Source organism: Silene latifolia, unplaced genomic scaffold, assembly GCF_048544455.1.
Source record: "Silene latifolia isolate original U9 population unplaced genomic scaffold, ASM4854445v1 scaffold_159, whole genome shotgun sequence".
Taxonomy (NCBI): domain Eukaryota; kingdom Viridiplantae; phylum Streptophyta; class Magnoliopsida; order Caryophyllales; family Caryophyllaceae; genus Silene; species Silene latifolia.
This window is the reverse complement of record NW_027413143.1, coordinates 322,030-345,497: the sequence shown is the minus strand read 5'-3', so window position 1 is coordinate 345,497 and position 23,468 is coordinate 322,030. Positions and strand designations below refer to the sequence as shown.

At 37.8% G+C, this 23,468-nt stretch overlaps 1 protein-coding gene across 2 annotated transcripts; it reads right to left on the bottom strand.

Moving 5' to 3' along the window:
* On the bottom strand, positions 1-21,434 carry LOC141637985 (6-phosphofructo-2-kinase/fructose-2,6-bisphosphatase). Of its 2 annotated transcripts, none has more exons than XM_074447418.1 (23): positions 20,929-21,434; positions 20,385-20,448; positions 19,300-19,595; positions 18,278-18,451; positions 15,135-15,344; positions 14,950-15,045; positions 14,760-14,858; positions 14,631-14,660; positions 14,120-14,173; positions 11,667-11,720; positions 11,485-11,562; positions 10,024-10,115; positions 9,890-9,947; positions 9,735-9,809; positions 9,029-9,076; positions 8,807-8,904; positions 7,524-7,599; positions 2,068-2,130; positions 1,714-1,805; positions 1,334-1,402; positions 949-1,012; positions 789-854; positions 1-363 (listed from the first exon to the last, which is right to left on the bottom strand). In XM_074447418.1, the coding sequence occupies exons 1-23, from the start codon at positions 21,130-21,132 to the stop codon at positions 286-288; spliced, it is 2,238 nt and encodes a 745-aa protein (XP_074303519.1). In that variant the 5' UTR covers positions 21,133-21,434; the 3' UTR covers positions 1-285. The 2 variants fall into 2 exon arrangements, with proteins under 2 accessions (XP_074303519.1, XP_074303521.1); XM_074447420.1 differs by having other exon boundaries at positions 18,284-18,451; positions 20,929-21,404.
* Positions 21,435-23,468: the final 2,034 nt, after the last annotated feature.

Here is a 23,468-nt window from a genome sequence, read left to right as displayed (position 1 = left end):
TTTATTTGAATTATTATTTTTATAAACCATGAATAGAAAATATCGTAATATAAATACAATTATCTGAATAATGAGAAATAAACAAAAGACTTAATACTAAAGTGTATGTTCAGTTGATCCTATATGTGAGCTGTTTGTATGATACAACATAGTTATTGTATCAATAAATGAGCATCATATGAGATGAAGTTGTTTATGCCATACAAGATCTTGTATGAATATTTTTTACCGTATGTGAGATATCCGCGTTGGGAAGATCTAGGAAAGGGTTTGCTCCCACCCGCATCAATCCATCAGCTTGTATCGTTTTTCCTGTACGCCTGTTACTCCCATTTGTATCTCTATAATTGTGTGTAGTGGTACCTACAAATCATGAAATCAACGTTAGCAGGTTTTGGGGAAGTAAATGCCAAAAAATTACATTTGAACATTGTAAACGTTTCTAATCACTTTTTCGTTATATGACCCCCACCCCACCAAACGGCCCCTAAGACTTTCTTAGCGTAGATTTAAGCTAAAGTCTTTGCTTCAAGTTTTGCTCAAACTCCGATATTATCAGAAATAAATTCTAACGCTTCAAAGGAGTTTGTGAGTGACAATGTGTACACAGATGGTATCAAAACCTATATGTCTCGACTAAAACAAAAATTAATGCTCCGCTTAAAAGGAGTTTGTGAGTTCTACGCAAGAGATTAGGTCTAAGGGCAAGGAAAAGGAAGTATCCTCATTAATGGATTTAAGAGACTGTGTGTGAGACAGTACAGTGAATGACCTCTGACACATCTTACCTCAATGTGTGGTATTTCATGTAAAGGCCTATCAGCAAAGTAAGCATACAATGCTCTCAAAATAGCCTGCAATTAGAAATTTTGAATATTGAACCATATAAGTAACATGATGTCAGTAAGCACATCTGCGAATATTTTGAAGTGTTCTAGGAAACGTTACCTGATGAGCAATCACAACAACAGGGGCTCGTTGGCGCTCGAGCTCAATGATTACAGGCTCCAGTCTACATTACAAGAATAATTTCAATAGTTGTCTAAGAAAGCCGGTGTGATACCATGAAGGTATATGGACTTAGAATCCCATACCTCCTTAAGATTGTTTGGTGAAGGAATGGAATTTGAAACGTTGGGGGAGAGGTGGGTCGGAGATTTCAGGGGTTGGAATGGAGTTAGAATCCACTGGGTATCTAACTCCGTTCCAAAATACCCCAACCAATATTGGAATGGGTTAAATACTTAAATCCATTCCAATAACTCCAGCAAACACTCCCTAAAAGTAAAGAGAAGAAGCCTGGGATACAGAGGAGAAGAGAACGAGAACAAACCTTTGGATCACATCTAAATATGACTCTCCTCGAGGATAGCGATATCGAAGCTTATCCTTTTTGCGTGACCTGGATTATAGTAACAGAAAAAAAATAAAACACTACGAATTTCCTCAAAAGAGAAAAACTGTACATGTATATCAGTAAAAATGTAGATGCTTATAGTTTTCTAATACCTATGAAAAAGTAATCCTCTATACAAAAACAAAAATTAGATTAGTCACAATTAAGATTCCATATTTGTAAGTAAATTTAAAGATGGGACTACTTGGGAGGGATGAAAGCAAATGAAATGAAATTGCAGCCCTCTTGATAGAACATTATTTCATTAACAAGTTTCTGTGTGCACAGATGGTAAGATAAACTTGATAGATACATACTCATATTCCTCAGGCATATTCTTCTTGATCTCCTCATATGTCATCCCATCACATACACCAGAATTAATCTCGTCAAGTGCACGCCATTGCACCTGTTAATAAACATGCATCTGTCTTAAAGGGACAAGTAGTTGTATAATTCATTACAGCAGGATGGAAAAAATCAAAGAAACTTGAAACACTACATCTGGTTATGGAACAATGTTTTAAGAGATGTATGTGAACGAAAACTAGGGTCCAAACTCACATAGGAGTATTCATAGGTTATATCTTAAACAAAAGCCAATGTAACTGATTGGAATGCCTTAAAAAAATAAAAATAGTGTGTCAAAGAATGAAGGAAATATCAATTACCTTGGGAAATCCAACAATATGGTTAGCCGTCAAAATAGAGCGTTGTAAAGTGCTAGTCCATATCTGGGTTTATTTTAACAAAAGAACTGATTAGTGACTGAGATATAATTAACTAAGAGAAAAAATAATCAGTAAATATTTCTCATAAATGAGAAGATACTAAACTCTAAGAGGCCTCATCATCTTAGACACAAAAGCAGTAGGATTTTTTTTAATTAGATCCACCTAACCATAGATCAGTGTTAGGACAAGGAAATACCAGAACAGATAATGAACATAGACAAAATGAGGCAGCGACTAAAATCAGAAAGATTTGGTTTTGTTAGCAAAATGCAGTACAACACTATCAAGCCCAACAAACAACTGCACATGTTAAACTGGAGGTGACGAGGGTGTGAGGTAGGGTGGTTATCATCGAGATCGAGGAGGTTGTGGATTAGGAATAGAAGAAGCGAAACTAAAAGAAGCAACAGAAAGGACCAAAAGAAGAAAAATAATTAAATCATCAATCAATCTTTAAAATGAAACCAAAAGAACCAGCAGAAGGATGTTGTATGACACTTGAGGAGAGTCCATTCGAAACATTTTGGGCTTTAGTTTTTTGCACGAAGAATTTGCACACCCATCTACCAATAGCTGCAGTGCCATTAAGTTTGGTCAAGCAAATGATTCTGCTGATCTCAAATTTCGAAAGAACCACATGAACAGTTTCCACGACAAAAACAAAAATGAACAGTGGGGATTTTCTGCTTGGCAAATGCTCGTTTGGTCTCCTTTACTGCTGGAATTGGCCAAGGGAGGTTGTCGGACTTGGGCGGTTTAGGCGACGGGGTTAGGATGATCAATAAGTGGTGGTTGGACGACAGTAGTGGTGGTGGCAGGTTGTTGGAGGGTGGAAGGGGTGGTGGTGGGATTGTGTTGAGGAGAAAGATATGAAATATGAAAAAAAATAAGGGGAAGGATTTTGTTGACGACATGGCACTATTAAATGGTCTAATAGGGTAAAGCCGCCTTAGGTAGAACTGCAAATAAAAATACAAACAGGGAAGCTCGGATGAGATGACACAACACCAGTCTCAGATGACATAATTTTGGTGCCTACACAAAGCCAAGGACCCTTGATGTGTGAGACCAGACAGCAGTACTCAAGAGAAGCATGGTGTGACGATCCGCACACTTCGAACCCTTAGATTTATTTATGCTTATGTAATTTCATTTCCCTTGTACATTTGTAGTAAATACTTTCTTAGTCTAGCTTAGTTTTTAGAATAGCTTTTCTTTCCATAAATAGGTATATCGCTATTCTACACTAGTTTTGAAATTTCAATGTTTCCTGTGCTAACAGGATGTAACTATCATATTTCCCTCTTTAGGGAGTACTAGTGAATGAAAATCTGCTTCCTACCTTGTGCCTTCGTATTGCTTGTTGTTGCTTTGTTGTGAACGACTCTTTGCCTTCACTTTTCTAACAAGCCGTGTTTGTGGGATCGACACTAGTATCCCGACTCACACACCCGAGAGCACTAGTGCTTGACGCTCTCGTTGCAATCCTGTCGAGTGTTGCCAAGACCCGAGTATCGTGCTAGTGAGCGATCCTTCAGTAGTACGAAGATCTTTGTCGCTTGTATCTTGCCTTGAACCGGGCAAGGGTGCGTGCCACGATCCGGACCGTGACATTTGGTATCAGAGCCCGGTCTTCGGACGGGTTTCTGCACGCCGCATTTGTTTATCGAAATCGAGAAAATGGGCGAAACAATCGAGGACCGAGTGGATGCCTAGGAATCATTCGACGTCAAGCTTCCCAAACTCGAGGGCGTCGTTATGCGGATGGCCGCGAGCCTCGAGGAGTTGCAGAAGACGGTTTATGAACTCGAGACGAAGGTGGACGGGATGAACACCCGCATCCAAGCGATCAGTGATGCGATCCCCGATGATCGGGAGGAAGAGATCAATCTCCACCGAAAGGTCGAGATGTTAGAGAACACTTGCGCCACGCTCGTGAAAGCGGTGGCCAATGACGGGAAATCTGTGAGGGACCATAAGGTGAAGGCGCCTCCACCTCGTACCTACGATGGGGTGAGGGATTCGAAAGCGGTCGATAACTTTATCTTCGATATGGAGCAATACTTCCGAGTAAGTGGGCTCGACGAAGACGCGGAAGTTGTCACGGCAAACATGTACCACGATGCCAAGATGTGGTGGAGGGCTAGGTACAAGGAAATCGATGCGGGCACGATTACGGTGACATCGTGGGCCGACTTCAAGAGGATCCTGAATGAAGGATCATTTCTACCCCGAGAACACGGAGTTTGTTGCTCGAAAGAAGTTGAAGGAAGTCAAGCACACCAAATCAATACGAGAATATGTGAGGGAATTCTCTGCGTGCATGCTCGAGATTACCGAAATGTCCGAGACGGACAGGACATTCGAATTCATTGACGGGTTGAAGAGGTGGGCACAACAGGAGGTCATGAGGCAGAATCCCAAAACTCTGTCTGCGGCCATATCGGCCGCGGAGCGCCTGCTCGACTTTCACGGGGAGCGAGAGGCACCAAGAGTTGTGGCAACAACGGGGAATACTGGTGCGTCATAGAGTGGGTAGAATGGACAAAGGCCACAAAATAGCGCCATTTCAGTTGGGAACAGTCGGTTCCGCTCACTAGGAAGTCGAGCACAATCGGCGAGCACTATGAACTCGCCCTCAAGCTCGTCTTCGAAGGCGGGAAACTCAACTGCTTCCACAACGAAAAAATCGTTTGCGTGTTTTGTGTGCAAGGGTCCTCACAAGATGGCCGATTGTCCGAACAAAGCGGAGTTCAATGCCATGTTCAAGAAGATGCTGAAGGGGGCTCAAGAACGTCTTGATGGGGCGTTGGCCGACTATCACCAAAAGTATGACGAAGACTCGAGTGATGGTGAAGACCAACCACGGATGGGCTCACTTCAAAGGATTAGCGCGATGGGGAAGTACGAAGATTCCTGCGCAAGAAATCCAACGGGCTTATGTACGAGGACTTGATGGTGAATAGGAAGCAAGCACGAGCCCTCCCACAATTTTGTTACGAAAGAGGAAGCTGATCGGTTGGGGCTAGTTCTGCGGAATGCTAACAGCTGCCTAAAGCCGGTCAATGAGAAATTGAGACGCGTCCAAGGAGTGGCTAAGAAGGTCGCGGTCCAAGTGGGTGAGTGAGTGAGCAGGGGAGCTCGACTTCACCACCGTTCCGCTGGATGACTTCAAGTTAGTACTCGGATGCAGTTCTTTCCGAGAGCATTGGTAGTATTGAAACCGAGTGACGGATCGATGTTACTAATGGGGTCTATCGTAGTGAAGACGGTAGACGGCGACGAAGACAAGGGGCAGCATCGAATATCGGCTATGAGGGTGATACCGACGCCGAAACGTGGGATGCAACCTTGGAGAATGCCTAAAGGTTCGGTGGAATCGAGGGCGAACAAGACCCAAGCTAACTACGCTGCTAAGTGGCCTCGGAGACAAAAGGAGAGTCTACCACCTCACCGAGGAGTAGACAACGAGGGTCGAAATACCCAAAGAAGAAGGCCTCGTGACATTAGGGGGCCGCGTCGATGTGCTGAATCAACGTCCTGGTTTGAGGGTCAGCCGACCCGGGGGAGAAGGCCTCGTACCATGCAGGTGCTGAAGTGACGAGAGACAAGATGAAGGTCCGATGGAGCTAGTACTTGAAGAAATCCCGAGATAGGTCTTTTCAAGAAGCGGAAGTGGACTTTCCCGAGAGACAAGGAGCACGTGGTGGACTTGGAGAACATGATGTTCGACAACTTCTATGTCAAGGAACTCCAGCCTATCCTTGAAGGGACGAAGATGCCAGTCGTTGTTCGGGACGAAGCGCACATTCAAGCCGAGTTGTACAAGATAAGCCCCAGTCGAGTCGAGTCGAGTCGAGTCGAGTCGAGTCGAGTCGAGTCGAGTCGAGTCGAGTCAGAGCTCACCGAGGATGTGTCACTGAAGCACCATTCAAGATTTTGTGTTGCCGAGGGCGGCAACGGATTAGGTGGGGGAGAGTGTGACGATCCGCACACTTCGAACCCTTAGATTTATTTATGCTTATGTAATTTCATTTCCCTTGTACATTTGTAGTAAATACTTTCTTAGTCTAACGTAGTTTTAGAATAGCTTTTCTTTCCATAAATAGGTATATCGCTATTCTACACTAGTTTTGAAATTTCAATGTTTCCTGCTACCAGGATGTAACTATCATATTTCCCTCTTTAGGGAGTACTAGTGAATGAAAATCTGCTTCCTACCTTGTGCCTTCGTATTGCTTGTTATTGCTTTGTTGTGAACGACTCTTTGCCTTCACTTTTCTAACAAGCCGTGTTTGTGGGATCGACACTAGGATCCCGACTCACACACCCGAGACCGATTACGAATTCCTAGTGCTTGACGCTCTCGTTGCAATCCTGTCGAGTGTTGCCGAGACCCGAGTATCGTGCTAGTGAGCGATCCTTCTGTCGAGTGTTGCCGAGACCCGAGTATCGTGCTAGTGAGCGATCCTTCACTAGTACGAAGATCTTTGTTGCTTGCATCTTGCCTTGAGCCGGGCAAGGGTGCGCGCCACGATCCGGCAAAAGTACTGGACTGTGACACATGGCATGGTGAACTCCAAACCCAACCTATCCTTCTAAAATATCAGGTTTAGAGAATTACTTCCTCTCAACCCCACACACATATATTGAGAAGTTGGAACAAAATGATGAAATGGAGGTTAGTATAATACTTACGATCTACTCCCTCTAATTCTTTGGAATTGCACTATATTCCACCTTTGGCCTATTCTAAGAATTACAAATTTCTAATTTAGGTATGCTTTTTTATAGCACAATAACACTAATATATCTGTGAGACCCACCAGCCACTCACTTTCCTTAACAATTGTGGCAAAAGCAAATGGCAGAACTCCAACGAATAGGAGGTAAGTGATATTAAATCTGAGCACTGGAGGTAAAATTATGCCAATGATTTTTCAGGGATCGAATATAAAAAAAAATATGTTCAGTAACCTAACTGCAGATTGACGATTCCCCCACTTTGGCATTCAGAACAAGAAGGAAAAGAAAAAGAAGATAGGAGCACCAAGCAGAGACTACAACACCCAGAAAGAGAAGAGGGTTATCCACGATATTGAGAACAACTTATCCTCTTATCAATTAATATTTTGTTGGAGAAATTTAGCATCATTGACGTGCTCACAATAATTGGATTTATTTCGCTTCAAACCCATAACAAAGCAAGAATAAAAAAGAGTATGAGCATAACTGCAAATGAACAGCACATTTATTAAAGGGGGAACAAGTGATACACAACCACAAATGAACTGTATATTATCAGAGTTCAGCTTCAACTTCACATAGTAACTAGTAAGTGTTATTATACCATTCAAATTAATTATATTGATTTGTAGATATACGATACTTACAGAAGCAGCACGTTCGGATTTCAGCCTCTTCTCCACAAAGTTGGCAAGCTTCTTTGCATAGAGTTCTCCAGAATCACTAAACAAAAAGTTACAACTCAGTGTTACAAAATGATCAACATAAGTATAGCAAATGAATGGGTTCTGATAACAAATGCTAAAGATCTTAGGGATTCAGAGTACATGATGTAGTGGCAAAGAAGGCTTATGAGATTTGAGGAATAGGACAATGTCAATTACGTATTAATTACCACCTTCTCTGCTTTGCAATAACATATAAACGTGCATTACCCAAAATGAGAAGTCCTCTAAAACAAATGGATGGGATAAGGCGTTGGGAGGGGCAACAATTGTCCTTTACATTTTCTAAAGGTAGTGTTATTTACTATACTGATCTCAGTTCTTCATTAATAAGTGTGGATAAAGATAGATTGGCTGGTTATTGCAGAATGGGTGTTTTACTACAATCTATTATCATTATCCCGCTGTTAGGTTTTAATAATATTTTCTGGTTTATTTCTCATCTTAACATGCATATGATTCTGCTATTATAATTGTTACAACACACTAATAAAACACGATTAGGTTTTGACTTTTTTCGATTTACATGATCAATTAACCAAGTGAAGCACTAGTTCGGACGCTTGCAAGTCGAAAAGGTGACAAGATTAGGAGCGGCAAGGAAAGGCCCAAAAAATATACAGATAAGGGTGAATGAAAACAGCATGAGTCTAGTTGAAATTGATGATTTTATAGCATTGGAGAGATAAGAAAGTAGGAGAAGAGTTCATTTGACCCAATTATATCGAATAGTCCATATTCCATTTATTCCCATTCTTTGGATTGACCCTCAATTTTATTTGTAGCATATATGCGTTCGTGAAACTCTAAATTTTCCTAATCATCTCAGTATCATATTGTAAGATCCACCAGCCACTTGCATTCCTCTGGAACTAGAATAACACAAAACAATGATTAAATGGTGAGACCCACCCACTTACATTTATTAAAAACTGTGCCAAGCCAAACGGGTCAATCAAATAACTAGAGGGGTTAATTTTTTTGTTTACTTCTAAACGTCTCACTCTCATTTGAATCTTTTCTTTAGGATATTTAACATAGATCTTCATTTGAAATTGTTTCTAAGTGAGATTATAAAATGAAATATTACACACATGGAGTTGCTGGTATTAATGTCGAGTAAGTTGATATACAAGCTATAGTTTATTTGGGTGTAAGTTTCAACAATTGCCTCCTCTTACGGGGTACCAAAACAAAAAGTTTACCTTATGACAGAGTCACCACCAATTCTGGCTCTGACATTATATTTGCTTTCACCATGCCTAGTTAGCAATATCGGACGAGGGGTCAAATGAGTATTCACCTGAAAAGCAATCCACGACTCAAAAACCCTCCACATCATGGTAATAAACTGCAAAACATGAACTGCACCCCCTCTTTGCCCAACAAAATAGTTAGAAAATAAAAATGTAATGCGACCAGCATACCAAGAAAAAAACAATCCGTCCTGGAAGGTAGCCACTTATGTTATTCACCTGAATGACATATACAAAAAGAAATCTGTCAAAATGTTAGCTGGCAAGCCTACATGACCAACAACTAACGAATACGTACATATGTTAAGACTGTAGCACAAGCAAACATCAGCCATAACAAATTTCATATCCACAAAGGCGTAAGAGACACATGCACGAACAGATAAAGATATCTATGGATTCATAGATATGTTTGGGGGTCATTTTTGGTTAATTCCATCGTATGCCAAAGGAAAAAAAGACCCGTATTTGACTCCATTAGAAATGAACAACTGGAACAAAACTTATAAATACCAAATTTCCCGGTCTTTTGAAACTCCCACCATAACAATTTCCTATGAAATTCAACAATAAACCATAATTTGCTTTTGTTACAATGCTCTAAATTTACCTTTTATTAGAAAATGAGGGTATGTTTCGACATTTTCAAACCAAAACGGTAAAACTCATTTCGTCCATATAGATAATGAAGGAGTCGGGAAGAACACCGCCAATATACAAGTAATTACAGCAGTGTTAGATTACGAACTAAGAATTTCTGAAAATGGCTGCACATGTTGGGAAAATACAACAAACCGAGTGTTCAGCTGATTACACAGTTTCATTGATTTTATAGATCCACATACACCTAAAGATAAGAAAAAGGCTCAAAACTCACCTGTATTTGGCCGCCATGTCCACTGACCATATCTATCATTTTAATATAAGACCCTTCTTCCACTGGTTCATATACCTGATAATTTACCCATTATCCTTCAAACTCAAAATAAATCATTCACATGCTGGGAAGGCCAACAGAAACAATGAAGCTACCTTTGCATAATTATCAAGTCGACTTTTGAAGTCTCTATATCCAGCTTCAAAATCTGGCCTGGGGGAATTAGAGCAATTAGAAATGCTGCGGCATTCAGCAAAAACCTTCATTAACTTGTCAACAAAGCACTTACTGCTCTGCATAGTCTGGACTCTGTTGGACCTTCAGACGTATGTTTCTTTCTATAATGCTTTCATCATTACACAGGGTCTCCAAAAATATAATCTGCAATCAGAACTTCATAGTTAGTTAACTAAAAAGAGCTGACAAAGGTACAAGAGGTGCTTATTGTCTCAATGACAGACAAAAAGTTGAGCATTAATCCTTCCACTAAAGTCGCTCACTTTTAAGAAAATTATTGTTGATTTAACTAAACACTATACAGCCAAAATAACAATCTTAGGCACTATTAGGTTGGTAGCTCCTCAAAATGACCTTGACTCGTAACGACAATCAAGAAAATTTATGTTCCTCGATAGAACAACTTTCTCAAAGAGAGTTGTAGAGAATTAAGTAGGAGTAATGAGTCTTAGTCTCTTAGGTCCATTGGAAATGATTGATAGCTTAACATGACTAGAAATCTTAGGCTTAGAAGACGCCACAAATGGCAGAAGCACAACAAAATATATGTGAATCATGACACATTGGACTCAACTTGATGTTCATAGATGAAGAAATACGAGTTTATTACTGATTGTTAGAGTTTGGCACTAAATACACCAAGAGGAGCAGATACACCAACTTTCTTCTTTGGATGCGTATCCCTACTAATCAGAAAGTAGCCTATCATAAATGATATCTCAACCATAATAGTCTCTCCGAAAAATGAAACTATCCTACAATAGAAAATATGTGTAACATTATCCAAATCACTAAATATCACAGAATAATGTTGATTTTTCCACAACAGGTATGTAGCATGTCCAGACTCCAGAATAATGGGAGTATGAGGCTATAACTAATGGCATGACCTTTCACACAATCATCTTCAACGGAAAGATGCAACTAACAAACGTATAATAACAAAATATTTAAATATGTCACTTTGAAAGGAAAATATATTTTTTTTCTTCCAGAACCTCCTGAAAGTTGAGTTACTTGCATTTGACTTTGAACCACTAAGCCTCTTCTTCAGCGGATATTTCACTTTGGATTATCGAATTACCCTAACTGGAAAAGGAGCCGAATAAAAACAAAAAATTTACACTCAATGTACTATAGAGTACATTGGACAATTATGTTAAATTATGTCAGCAAATGGGCTTTGTAGCTATAGCATGAGTACAAAAATTAATAAGCTGGAAAAATGACTGAACAAATTACAAAAAATAAAAAAAATAAAAAATAAAAAAATTAGGACGTTATTCTCACGTTGGCATCAATTTAGGTGGCCCAATATCTTACATTCCCTCTGTTTCACAAAGACCACTGTATTCATTACATAGAAAAACTAAGCAGGAGAAGATATTATACTCCTTAATTATTATTGAGTAAGTGGGAGGTATTTACCAAATGAGGGAGTATTTATTTATGTCATTCAATTGTCATACAACAAATACATTGCAATTGACTTATATCAAACATAACCAGGTACCTTGCATTTTCCTTCAGCCAATTTCATCAACATATTTCTCCTTTCTCTAGTGCTATTTGTAGCATCAAATACACCGACCTGGTTTAAATATAAAGAGCAAACATCATCATGATATGAGTAATCAGAGGGCTCAATCACTGCCAGCTATAATCATTAATCAAAGTATAATGAATAACACACACTTGGCCTCCTTCTTGCATCCAAGATATCATATCTTCCATTGCAAGGGCAGCTACCTACAGTACAGTCAGAGATAAACAGGATTAGTAATACACCAATTATTGTTATAAGGTGGTGAATTATACTCCTTCAAATGCAATCAGGCTAGAGCACGTAAGATAATAATATGACAATTAACAAATATTAATTGTGCGATTTGTAACACAATGAAAAAAACAAATTCTCAAAGGTTTTTCTGCTTGCAGAAAGGTTGTTCTTGCTAAGCATCTTTAAAATTGAACTAACAGATGGGACTCCTAATCAGATTATCCAAGAGAAGAAAACCGTGTCAGATCCAAGTACGATAATATTTGTTATATATTGGTCAACAATTATCAAACCAGTGGTTTGGGGTTTGGCATAAATTGACAGGAAGCTTCAGCATCCAGTAACCATGCACAGGTGGCTTGAGCAATGAATAAGAGGAAAAGAGGTCATTTTCTGGTGGCTGAAGCCCCTATATATCAGACAATTTAAGTACCTGACAAATGAACCCTGACAGACTAACAAAATCCAGCAGGGGTTTATGAGAAAAAAAAAAATATCATGAAGGGCCAAAAACAGGGCTATGTTCTCGTCAGTAATCAGAATGTGATTCGCCTCAGATTTATGTCATTATGGGTATGATTTTGTAAGTAATAACTGTATCACCAAATTAATAATATGCAATCATAGACATGGCTCTACACAGCAATTTAGCCAAACAGAAGACTGGAACTTTCAGCCACATGAAGTTCTGACAATAACCACTTTATTTGCACATAGTCACTACCATCCAATTTCTATCAACAGCAGATACGAATTACTCGTACATAAGAAGCTAAATACTTCATATCAGGGGCGGACCCACGTTGCCCTTTGGTGTAGCAAGTGCTACACCAAACCCCATGAAAATTGTGAGAAAACTATCTATTTGCTACACCAAAAATTTATTATCAGCCACCATTAATTGCATTTGTTTCCCATTCTTGCTGCTTTCATACGAACAATGCAGTAGATTAGTTAAGCATTTCCATTATCCCAATGCAATTAATACAGAGTGTTAAATGAATTGGTCAAGAATCCACATTTCATTAAACTTTGCTTAATCAAAATGAGGTTTGGAATAACTTTATATACATAACTGTTTGAATTTATTTCTATATATGCTCTCAATTTCTCTCACAAATTCTTAATACATGTAGAAATATTTTTTTTTTTGAAGAATACATGTAGAAATATTGATTAATAACATTTTCGTAAAAAGCCAAGTTGTTTTATTTTCTTTAATTTTCTTTATCGTTTTCATCGACCCACCATTGTCGTTGCGGCATGAGTTAGGATCTCTTAATTATAATGTTATTATTTTTGTTCATTTTATTATCTCCGGTTTGGTTATGTAGGATCAGGGATCTTAGAAGAATAGAAGGTACCATAATTTTGGTAGTTTACTGAGCTTCTTAACGAAATCAGTTCGTTCAATGTATGGTATTTGAGAGCTAAAATTTAGGGCTGAAGGAGGTTTTAGTGTCTTTATTAATAATCTATATTTTTATTTGACATTTTCTTTATTATCTTGGTCGGGTATGCAACGTTTTATGAGGTACCATAAGACATGTTATTTATCTACTTCGTAATTATCGTATTTGTATTTTGCTACATCATAAAAATAATCCTGGGTCCGCCCCTGCTTCATATGGATAAGATTGGACGGAGAATAAAGACTCCGAGATCAAGACTCAAACCGGGACTTAATACCAAGAATCCAACTAGCACCGGAAGGCAACAACTCGCTTGAGTGACGCCATTAGGCTGGCCTTGGAGGAACAGGTAAGTTTCTAATACCAAAAAAATGGTAATAACCGGCTTGAGTAACAAAAGTACAAAACTACACCGAACCTAAGTTAAATGAACTACATCATGACAATTTGACATTAACATGACCTTTTTTGCCTAGTTAGCAAAGACTGACCCCTGCGGAAAGGATTATTCATTCCATACAGATTGACACGAGAGTCCAACTCCATTGACAAAGCTGTACCAATACGAATTCCTTCATGTCTCTGTCTTTCATTACGGGACGAGGAAATTAAAATGATTTCTCCCAACCTTTCTTGAACGGAAAGTCCCACAACAGATTGAGTTGATTGGTATTTACTCGATCGCATCTAGCTACCAAGGGGTTAATCCCCTAAAGTCAAGTTACTGCGTGAAAGAAAATCTCATACAACGTGAGGGAACTTTGCGCAAAGTTCCATTACTATCACGGGGTGGATCCATTCTTTCTTATGGGCAAAGGCATCCTAGTAATTTAGTCGATCGACTATCAGATCAAATTTCAAAATGAAAAACGTCAGATGTAGAACTGACAGTTGAATATGCGTAACAATTTATAAATATAATCACTGTAGTAAGATCTATATAAAAATGAGTTTACCTCATTTCGTGCCTCAATGCCCTCTGGATTATCGCCTCTGAAAAAGTCGGCAGCCTGCAACAGAATAAACATCCATTCAGCACAAAAGAGGCTAATAACAATTACCAGTACTACTACAACTACCCCCCAATGTCTCAAAAGCTCCCCTGTTGGGTTAGAAAGAGGTCAGATGTACCACAGGACCACAGTACACACTTTTCCCCTTCCTTAAAAATTCCAAGAAAATGTATTAATTACCCATGATCAAAATTTCATGATTGTCATCCAGAGTCAAATGTTAATTCACAATATAAGATGAGTACAAAATTCAACGAAAGATTCTTCATTGCTCAATCCCCAGAATAGGAGTACTTGGGATAAAAAATAAAAAATAAAAAGAGAGAGAGAAAAAAACAATGATGGACAAGATATATATTACACTTTCTTTCTACTTATATTCATAGATCTATCTTCCCATTTACGAATGACAGAGTGAATTATAACCAACTTGAACTTAACAGCTAAACTTTACCTGATTAATTCCTAGCTTCAGGCGCCTATACTGTGTAAGAAAGCAAGTTGTGAGTCGTCCTGACTTAACTGATGAAAAAAAAAAAACAGAGAGAGAGAACAAAAATATTTGAAGAAGGCCATTACTCACCTTTCCTACATTAAAATGTTTAGTCTCATGGCCCAACCATCGAAGATATCTCGTTAGTTTAGCAGCAGTGAAAGTTTTGCCTCGAGCAGGCAAACCAACCTTTGATAAAGCATGGAGTAAAAGCGAAAAACATGAGAGAGATAAATAACTACACAAAAGGTTACGAAAAAAATATTTATGCATAACAAACCAGAACAATGGCCAAATGTCTATCCTCCTTTGGTCCAAGCATTTGGTCAGCTACAGCTGCTGCTGCAACTGCTCCAGCAGCTGCTGGCATGGCATTCTAAAATTGAACACAGAATATAAATTAAAATCAAGGGGAAAAAAATAAGACAACTCCACCAAGAAAAAGAAATGACGGCTTTCAAAGACCTTGGTTTCCGAGCCAAGCTTCGTGTTAGTCGGAATCGAATCAGCACTAGCCGATTTAACTAGCCTAGGAGAACCTACACCTCTATCCACAAATAGTCCCTTATGAGATTCCTGCCTCTGTATAGATGAAACAGTTGCCACTGATTTTGTTTCCATGACAGGTGGAGATGCGTACACTTTAGCAGGATCTGGTATAGTTACTCCCATTTCCTGCAAAAAGACCATGATAAATCACACCTTTAGAAAACATTCTCTCTTCCTTTTTTTAAAGGGCGTGAGGTGGGATAAGTCTAGAGGCAAGGGAATGAACTTGTTTCAGAATATGAAATTTTACAAAAGCATTGATACAGTCAAAAAAGAAAAGATTTTCTAAAGAACACCTATGAAGAAAAAGAGACTGCAGTTTATATTTTACATCATTAACAAATAAACAAGGAAAACCAATAGACTATAAAGTATAACCAAAGAGAAGCCAAGTAAATAACTCCATCACACATACCCTCAAGTAAAATAGGGAACAAAACAATAAATAAAGAAGGTATAAATAAACCAAAAGAAGCCATAAAGAAATCATTGCCTTGCTCTTCACAAAGCTAGCATATTTAAAATATATTGCATCACGATATCAAAAAGACTAGCTTCACAGAGCATCACCCAACAGGTTCCAATAGTTTTAGCGAATTCAATGGCAGGAAAAGGCAAGTCCCAGCAAAGAAGAGAGCGAGAATAGTGCTTCCACCTACTATTGACCTGGTGCATTCAAAGATTGTGCAGCCTAAACATACACAGCTTCGCACATAAATACATAATCTTTCATGCTAACCTCTAATTTGTAATATTTATTTGTATTGGGGGGGCTTATGTCAATGGAAGAAGATAAAGGTCCCTCGATAACTATAGCTATTTACTGAACTACTAATTCAGAATGAATGGACACCAAGTTTAAAGATCAAGTAGTCCCCTTATCCTCCCCCTTTTTTTATGGAGTATAATTTTAGGCTTTTAGCAAATCATTGGAAAAATATTTCAGCAAGATACTTGGAAACACAATATATCCTCTGCAGAGATTTTTGTTGTACTATGTTTATTGCCTCTGCAGTCAACATGCTTCCCCAATCTTAGCTTTGCTCCCCTAAAGCGGAAAAGCAGGGTACCATACATGTAGGCTTCCCAACATCTATGAGTTCAAGGAACTCTCATTAATGAACTTTGTTATAGAAATCACTACTTTAATAGAGATTAATGACCCCTGAGTTTGTATTATACAGATTTCTCAGACGTTTCTTGCAAATCCTTTATATTGCATCTATATAGGAGATTTTGGGGAGTTCTCTACATAGCATTGATGGGCAAAGTCTAAAGTAATAGATTTGAAAAAAATTGTGCAACTTTTAATTCTACTTAAAAGTCGTACAATGTTTACAACGGATGTAATTTAGTAGACAGACAGAAAATGCCATAAATGCGCAATTAGTAGGGGGCAGCTGGATTTCCGGATGCGCTCAACCAGAGAATTGTGAGAAGGTTTGCACCAATTTGTATCATGGTGTTTGCTTAATATGTCGGAAACTATATTAAAAGCATATCCCTTTCAGAGACTATATTAAGAGCATATCATATATCAAATGTCACATGTTCATATTAAATTAGGCAACCATATTGCTAAAAGGGTTGGTCTTATATCCCTCAAAACTGCCTACAAAACCAGCTGCATATGCACTTTATAAAAAAAAAATCTTCGGAGACTAGTAATGGAAGCAAAAACACTCCTCTCATTCTACCCAAGCAAGGACTCAACCAGGATTAAACAATATATGTCCAACAACAACAACAACAACATTACCCCAGTGCCTTAATGGCTCCCGCAAATTGCGGGGTAAGGGGGGGTCGGATGTTTCCGAATGACCCAAGATGAAAATTGCATTGAGAACTGCATCGAAGGACTGCTACTTCACAAGAGAAAGAAGCACAGCCACTTTAGTGAGCCATTTTGCTTTACTCCATCATAATCCAGAACCAAAGAGTAATGAGTCTTTGGCTCCATTGGAAATATGGGGGGAAAAAACAATGTATGTCCAACATCCCAACAAAATAATTAACAACTCATAGCCTCATTTTACTCATTTAGTACGCTTCCGGGAGTTCAGCCTGAAGCCCAATTGACTTTAACAAAACATATCACTTTATCAACCTGAGACTTACCCGTTTAATTACAGGAGGGAAGGGAAAGAGAACGGGGCTATTTGGTTTTCCTTCTAAATATTTTACTAGATGGAAAGATTTTAATTTATCTTAGTGGAAGGAAAATGGATCCCTTTGTTTCGCTCAATCCCAACTAACTAACCAATCAATAGAACTCACTCCCCTTTCTTTACTCCCTCTAAGTCCATCCTTAGTGTTGAATACTTGAATGACCCAAAAAGGGGAACTTCATAGCATAGGTTGGCAGAACATGTAACATAAATGTCAGTCCAAAAAAACCCTCTTGGACAAACAGACAAGCATCTCTACACTTTATTTTGTACTATAAAAATTAGTGACTCAAAGGCTCGCATCTATGGCCAGTAAAAGGGTCACGTGTATGCAACCCTACCACGCATTCAGATGACTAGTAACCAATATTGTTTCAAGAATTGCATAAAAAAGGGCACAACTTAGAGAATACAAAGAGTTAAGTCATATTCCAAAGACACAATCTGTTATGCTTTGGCTCCAACGGAAATGGGAAACTATGCTACATTTAGTACTCTGACAACATCATCAGAGATTCATAGGGATAAGTTTTAGAATGATAAGAGTACCAAAATTAGTTTTGTTGTTGGCAAGTTGGTAACCAGCAAAACAACTTTAATGAAACGAAAGAAAGAAAAGCAGTTAGCAAATGAGTGCATCACTGACTGTAAGTAAGAGAGAGAGCGCACATGTAATTAAGGCTCAAGAAACCGAGAGGCATTATGGAAAAAGCAAAGTGGGCAGATAAACAGGGTCAAATGTAGTTGTGCCACCCTTTAACATATTCCACAACAAGTTAAACTAGTTAAAAGAACCTACTGCTATGAGCTTTATCCAAAATGGCACTTTAAAAGTGAAAAGAAAAATCTTCTGATATCATGTTACATTATCTAAAAGAAAAAATAGCAAACCTTAACTGTATTGGCCCGATCATTGCAGCTACCACTCGTCTTAGAAAGTGCAGAGTTTCTGCTGGCTATATACCTAGGAGTTTCAGCCAAGTTGGCAGGATAAACAAGAGATGTTGCTGGGGATGGGACAACATAATGTTCAAGATCAAGCTCCAGGCTAGCTGAAGACCCACTCTGCATTTTTGTGGCAAGGAAATGAGTATTAAGTATTAACTACATAGGAAATAAGTTGGCCATAGTAGATAAAAGTAAGAAGATTCTTAATCTTTACCAATAAAGGATCTTTTTCAAAGAAATGAAAATCATATGCATGACACATGATCGTGTTATTCTCAAGAATCCCATTACAAATTAGATAAACCTTAGAGCAGGTGTTTTTAGTCTATTTTAGAGTAGACAACCAGATACAAACTGTCTGAAACCAATACTCGATAAAGAGCATCTTTTGGAGGCATCTTCGACACAAGAGAATTTAATTTTTTAAAGTATGTTCATCACCCTCTAGGCATATATTTAGACATTACAAATTTTACATAGCTAGTAGCACAATATGAAGGGTGGGCTGGTGGGACAAAGGCCGCTAAAGGCAAAAGAAGATCAGATCTCCGAATTCGCAAAGTTCGGAATGATTTTCTTAATTAAGCTATCGAACTTGGTTGAAACAGCTTTAAAACTTGACATCAAATCAAAGAAAGTGTCTTTAAACAAACAGATTAAGTCAAACAAACAAAAAGCTGAATGATGTCTTTAGACTAAATAAAAAAATTTATACTCTCTTCGTCCCGGTCATTTGTTTACCCATTCCATTTTAGGTGTCTCATTCATTTGTTTACCTATCTATATTAAGAAAGTTTTTATGGGTAATTTGATCATATAAATCCATTATGGTCCACTTGTCATCCACTAATAAACAAATGACCGGAACGGAGGGAGTAAGCAAACATGTAGACACAGAACATCTCCTCTAAGTGACAGACTGACAGGTACCTTACGGAAATCAAACATTTCCAAGAAAAGCATACCTCATTGCCTGCCTCCGGCACTGAATTAATGCTAACATCGGGAATACCACGGACAGCAGAAGGCTGAAGATTCTCTTGGTAAGCTCTCCAACTAGCTGCAAGATCAAAGGGTGAAACCCTATCCGCCTTAATATGCACCCGGTATTCCAATGCATCATCATTACTCAACCTAAACAGAGCAGCCGTTGCATCTCCTTGCAACCTACCCCTGGACAATATCCTATTCGGACCTTCCTCGACTATACACGGCGTAACACTGTCCTTCGGCCTCAATAAGAATTTGAAATCCAACGTTTCTACAGTACATTTATCAGCAATATTAAATTGTGCTTAAATTACAAAAAAGTCAGTTTCGGAAATTCAGTAACTCAAAACACATAAAAGAAGGCTACGGAAGTGTGATTGATTATCATGATTTACAAAAATAAAGCAAATTAAATTTCAGTTAAAACAAGATTCAGATTGTTCACTTGGAATTCATCCTTTGTTTTGTCCTTTCCCTTCGAGTGCGTTTGTTAAACTCGAACCAATTTAAACAAACATATTGACCCCAATCCACAGCTTGGATATAGACAGTAATTAAAAGAATGGCCCTTTTCAAACATTGGAGAATGTGATTCAACCAAGCCAGCTCAAGTAGAACACCAAATATTGAGGTTCAAAACAACAAGAAGCTAACTTTAATCAATGTATCCAACAAATTTGCAACCTCATATTATTAAACCAGCATCATGGCGCGATTAGTTACAGAACCGCAAAGATTGAGCTTCATAATCTAATACACTCCCCTCCATTCACATAAATCTTAAAAAAAGGTAATAAAGCATGATCACAATGATTAGGCCGAACTGAAAGTTGTTTCAATTTGCTCGAAAAAATTAAACTGTAAAGAGTTATCATAAGTTGGTATGAAAAACGCAATACAAAACAACTAATTAACATACACATTGGCGCAGCTATTACAATTGTAGTCAGAAGCATACTGATTTCATTGAAGCAATATGATAAAATCAAAGGAAACAATGGCTTATTTCAACAGCATGATGCATGCAGTAAAAGCGAGTATAACTGTATAAGGTTATTACCGTGATTAGGGGGTACAACAAAACTCAACTCCCACATTGATGTGGACTCCCGCTCCATTGGCAACTGAGTACATCAATAAATAACTAAATAAATAAACATGTACAACCCACAGTGGCGGAGCCAGGATTTGAGCTTAGGGGGCGAAAATTTCCAAGGGGGCGGATGAGTTATAATATACTCCCTCTGTCCCGGTCATTTGTTGTCCTTTTCCATTTTTTGGTGTCTCAGTCATTTGTTGTTCTTTCTATTTTAAGAATGAACTTGATGAGTAATTTGATCATTCTCATTCAATTTGTTCCACTTGTTATTTAGTTATTGGTCCTCTCCTCTTTCCTTGTCTTTGTGCCAAAACCAGGACAACAATTGATCGGGACGGAGGGAGTATAAGGTACTACAAAAATTTCGAAAATATAACTAAAATCTCAACGGCCCCCTAGCTCCACCACTGACAACGGGTGTACCGCGTCAGTATTATAAACACTAGGCTAAGACATATTCGGTATTAATTAAGATGAATTGAAAGAAGAAGAAGTGAAAACTGACAGCTTTAGAGGAATCCCAGGAGCCAACTAAAGGAGCGGAACCAAAAACATGAGGAATAAGTTCATCTTTAAGACGATAATTCTGCATTCTAAGAGAAACATAGAGTTGCCCTCCGTTTGAATTCTCTTCTCTTTCGTCGTCCTCGCCGTCGTCGTTTCCGCCATGAGAGCTGCTGTCCCAATTTTTCGAGGTTGCCGTCCCCATTCTAATTAATTAATTAATTACTGTAATTAATTGTGAAGTGTGATCAATGAATCAATGAATGGTAGTATGAAATAATACTAAAGTAAGAGGAGGGAAAGAGTGTTGATAAGGCTTCCAAGGTTGTGATGCAGCCCACAGAAGATGGTGAAACTGGTGGGAACACCCAAAACAGTACTTCACTCTTTTGGTATATACCAGACCTGTCTAAGTTTGACCCGATCCGTATTCCAAACCTACTCCGACTCGATTCGTGTATGTCCGAGTTTAAACCTAGGTCTGAATTCTGAAAGTGAGAATTGCACAAATATCCTTTTTTTTCTTTTAGTAAAAAGTCGTCGTTTTGATTTTTATATTCTTTTTAAATTGATATTTCCTCCTATTCACCATTTTCTTCCCTATTTTCATATTCGGATTATTCAGATTTTCTTCCCTATTTCTTTTTTTGGGTTGATTTGTGTGGTCCAAATTAAATTACATGTGGCGTAGTGTGTTTTGTATGGTTCAAAATCACTTTCTTATTTCTTGTGTAAAAAGGAAAGGGGAAGAATCTATATCTATCTATCTATATTAATAAAGGAAGCTTTTTTCGAGCGACGTGAGAGTCTTCAACTCCAGTGAAATACTTAACATAAATAAATACATTAATAAATTTGCAGATAAATTTTGTCACATATTTGCAGATAAATTTTGTCACAGCAATGTAGGAGGACTCAACTTCTAACGTGATCAATATTATTTGTTAATAGTATTTGAGTTGGAAGTGTGTACCTAACTCTATAAAAAAAAATTCATATCATGTGTTTGCTGTATGCATCATATTTGTTCCCAAATTATTATTTTTTGCTACTTCCAGCGGTGTATGTGATTTTGTATTCATGGTGATTGCGTAATTTTTGTAATTCTTTGGTAGCTTTTTTATGCTTAAAACGTCCATTTTGTTGAATAATTACAAAATCTTAATTGGTTGTTTTATATATTGTACATAAGACAAATATTACAGATGATTTTTTTGTTTTCTCATGTAGATGATTTGTTCTTAAGGCTATTACACGGAGATGACATTCACAGTGTCATTGAGGATATTGACGCAAATTAAAATCCGTAAGTCTTTCATGCATGTACAGTCAGCCATTGTATAGTTAATTTAGTAGTAGTATAAAGGATCTGAATGCCAAAATACACCGACATAAGGTGGTAGAGTACTGAGGAATGAGGATGAACATCATTCGCTATCATTGAAGAGGGGAGCAATGTTTGGCCACTACGTACATGAAGATCCTTAAATACTCGAGGAAACCTATATTTATGGTGATAAGATACTACCAAACATGACAGGATACATGACCATAATTCTAATATTTGGACTTTTTTGAAGCAACCAAAGCAATCTAATCATAGTTGAAGTGGGATTATTAATGGTAGAGATTTTGATCAGGCTGTAAAAAAGAATGAGTTTTGATGGTCGAGTTTTGATAAATTGAAGAGAATTAAAGCCAAATCAAGGATTTATTTTATTATAGAAGCAAACACTTTGTAATTAATGATAGTTAACCGTCTTGCTAGAGTCGTGATTTCATTTAAATTATAAGTGCATTGTGTATGGTATGATTAATACTCCGTATATACTAACAGTTATTTATGCGTAAGGTTGAATTTATCTGATCTTTACTTCATGACGTTTGTTTGCTTGGTTGTTTGCTTGGTCTTAATTTCAATGTGCATAAACTAACTACAATCTATCCATAGTCTTTAATCTGTATAATTTTGCAAATACCTCACAAGCTACATATTAAAGTGTAGTCATCAATGCTTATTTATTTAATGAGCGAAACAAATTAACATATCGTTCTACGATTATGTTTAATGGTTGGTTTTAGAAATAAACAAGGGTAAAATTGTTTTGCACAAGGCCAGCTATTTCGAGTATTCTCATACGGATACTAATAGAATTAGTAGACAAACTTGCAATATTAGAGAGTAAATTTTATCAAATTACTATTATTATGTCAATCGCAAATTCTGTCAGAATTGAAATCCTGAGGTTGGAAGTCTATTATTCATCCATATGACCACATCACAAAGCATGCATAATAATCAAATTGGGAATGAGAATCTTTAGGTCGTTTGAGAGAGAAAAAAAAGGGAAGATCATGTCACCCAGGAATTTATGGGTTTCTCTTAATTCAAATATTTGAGTCTACATGCAATATTAACTAATGTACTACATAATCGGGTAATACACCATTAGTGTTCACTTTATTTGCACATCGTATAATCTTATTACTTTAAGATTAATTCTTTTGATCATGGTACTCTAATGACCATAAACATCAATT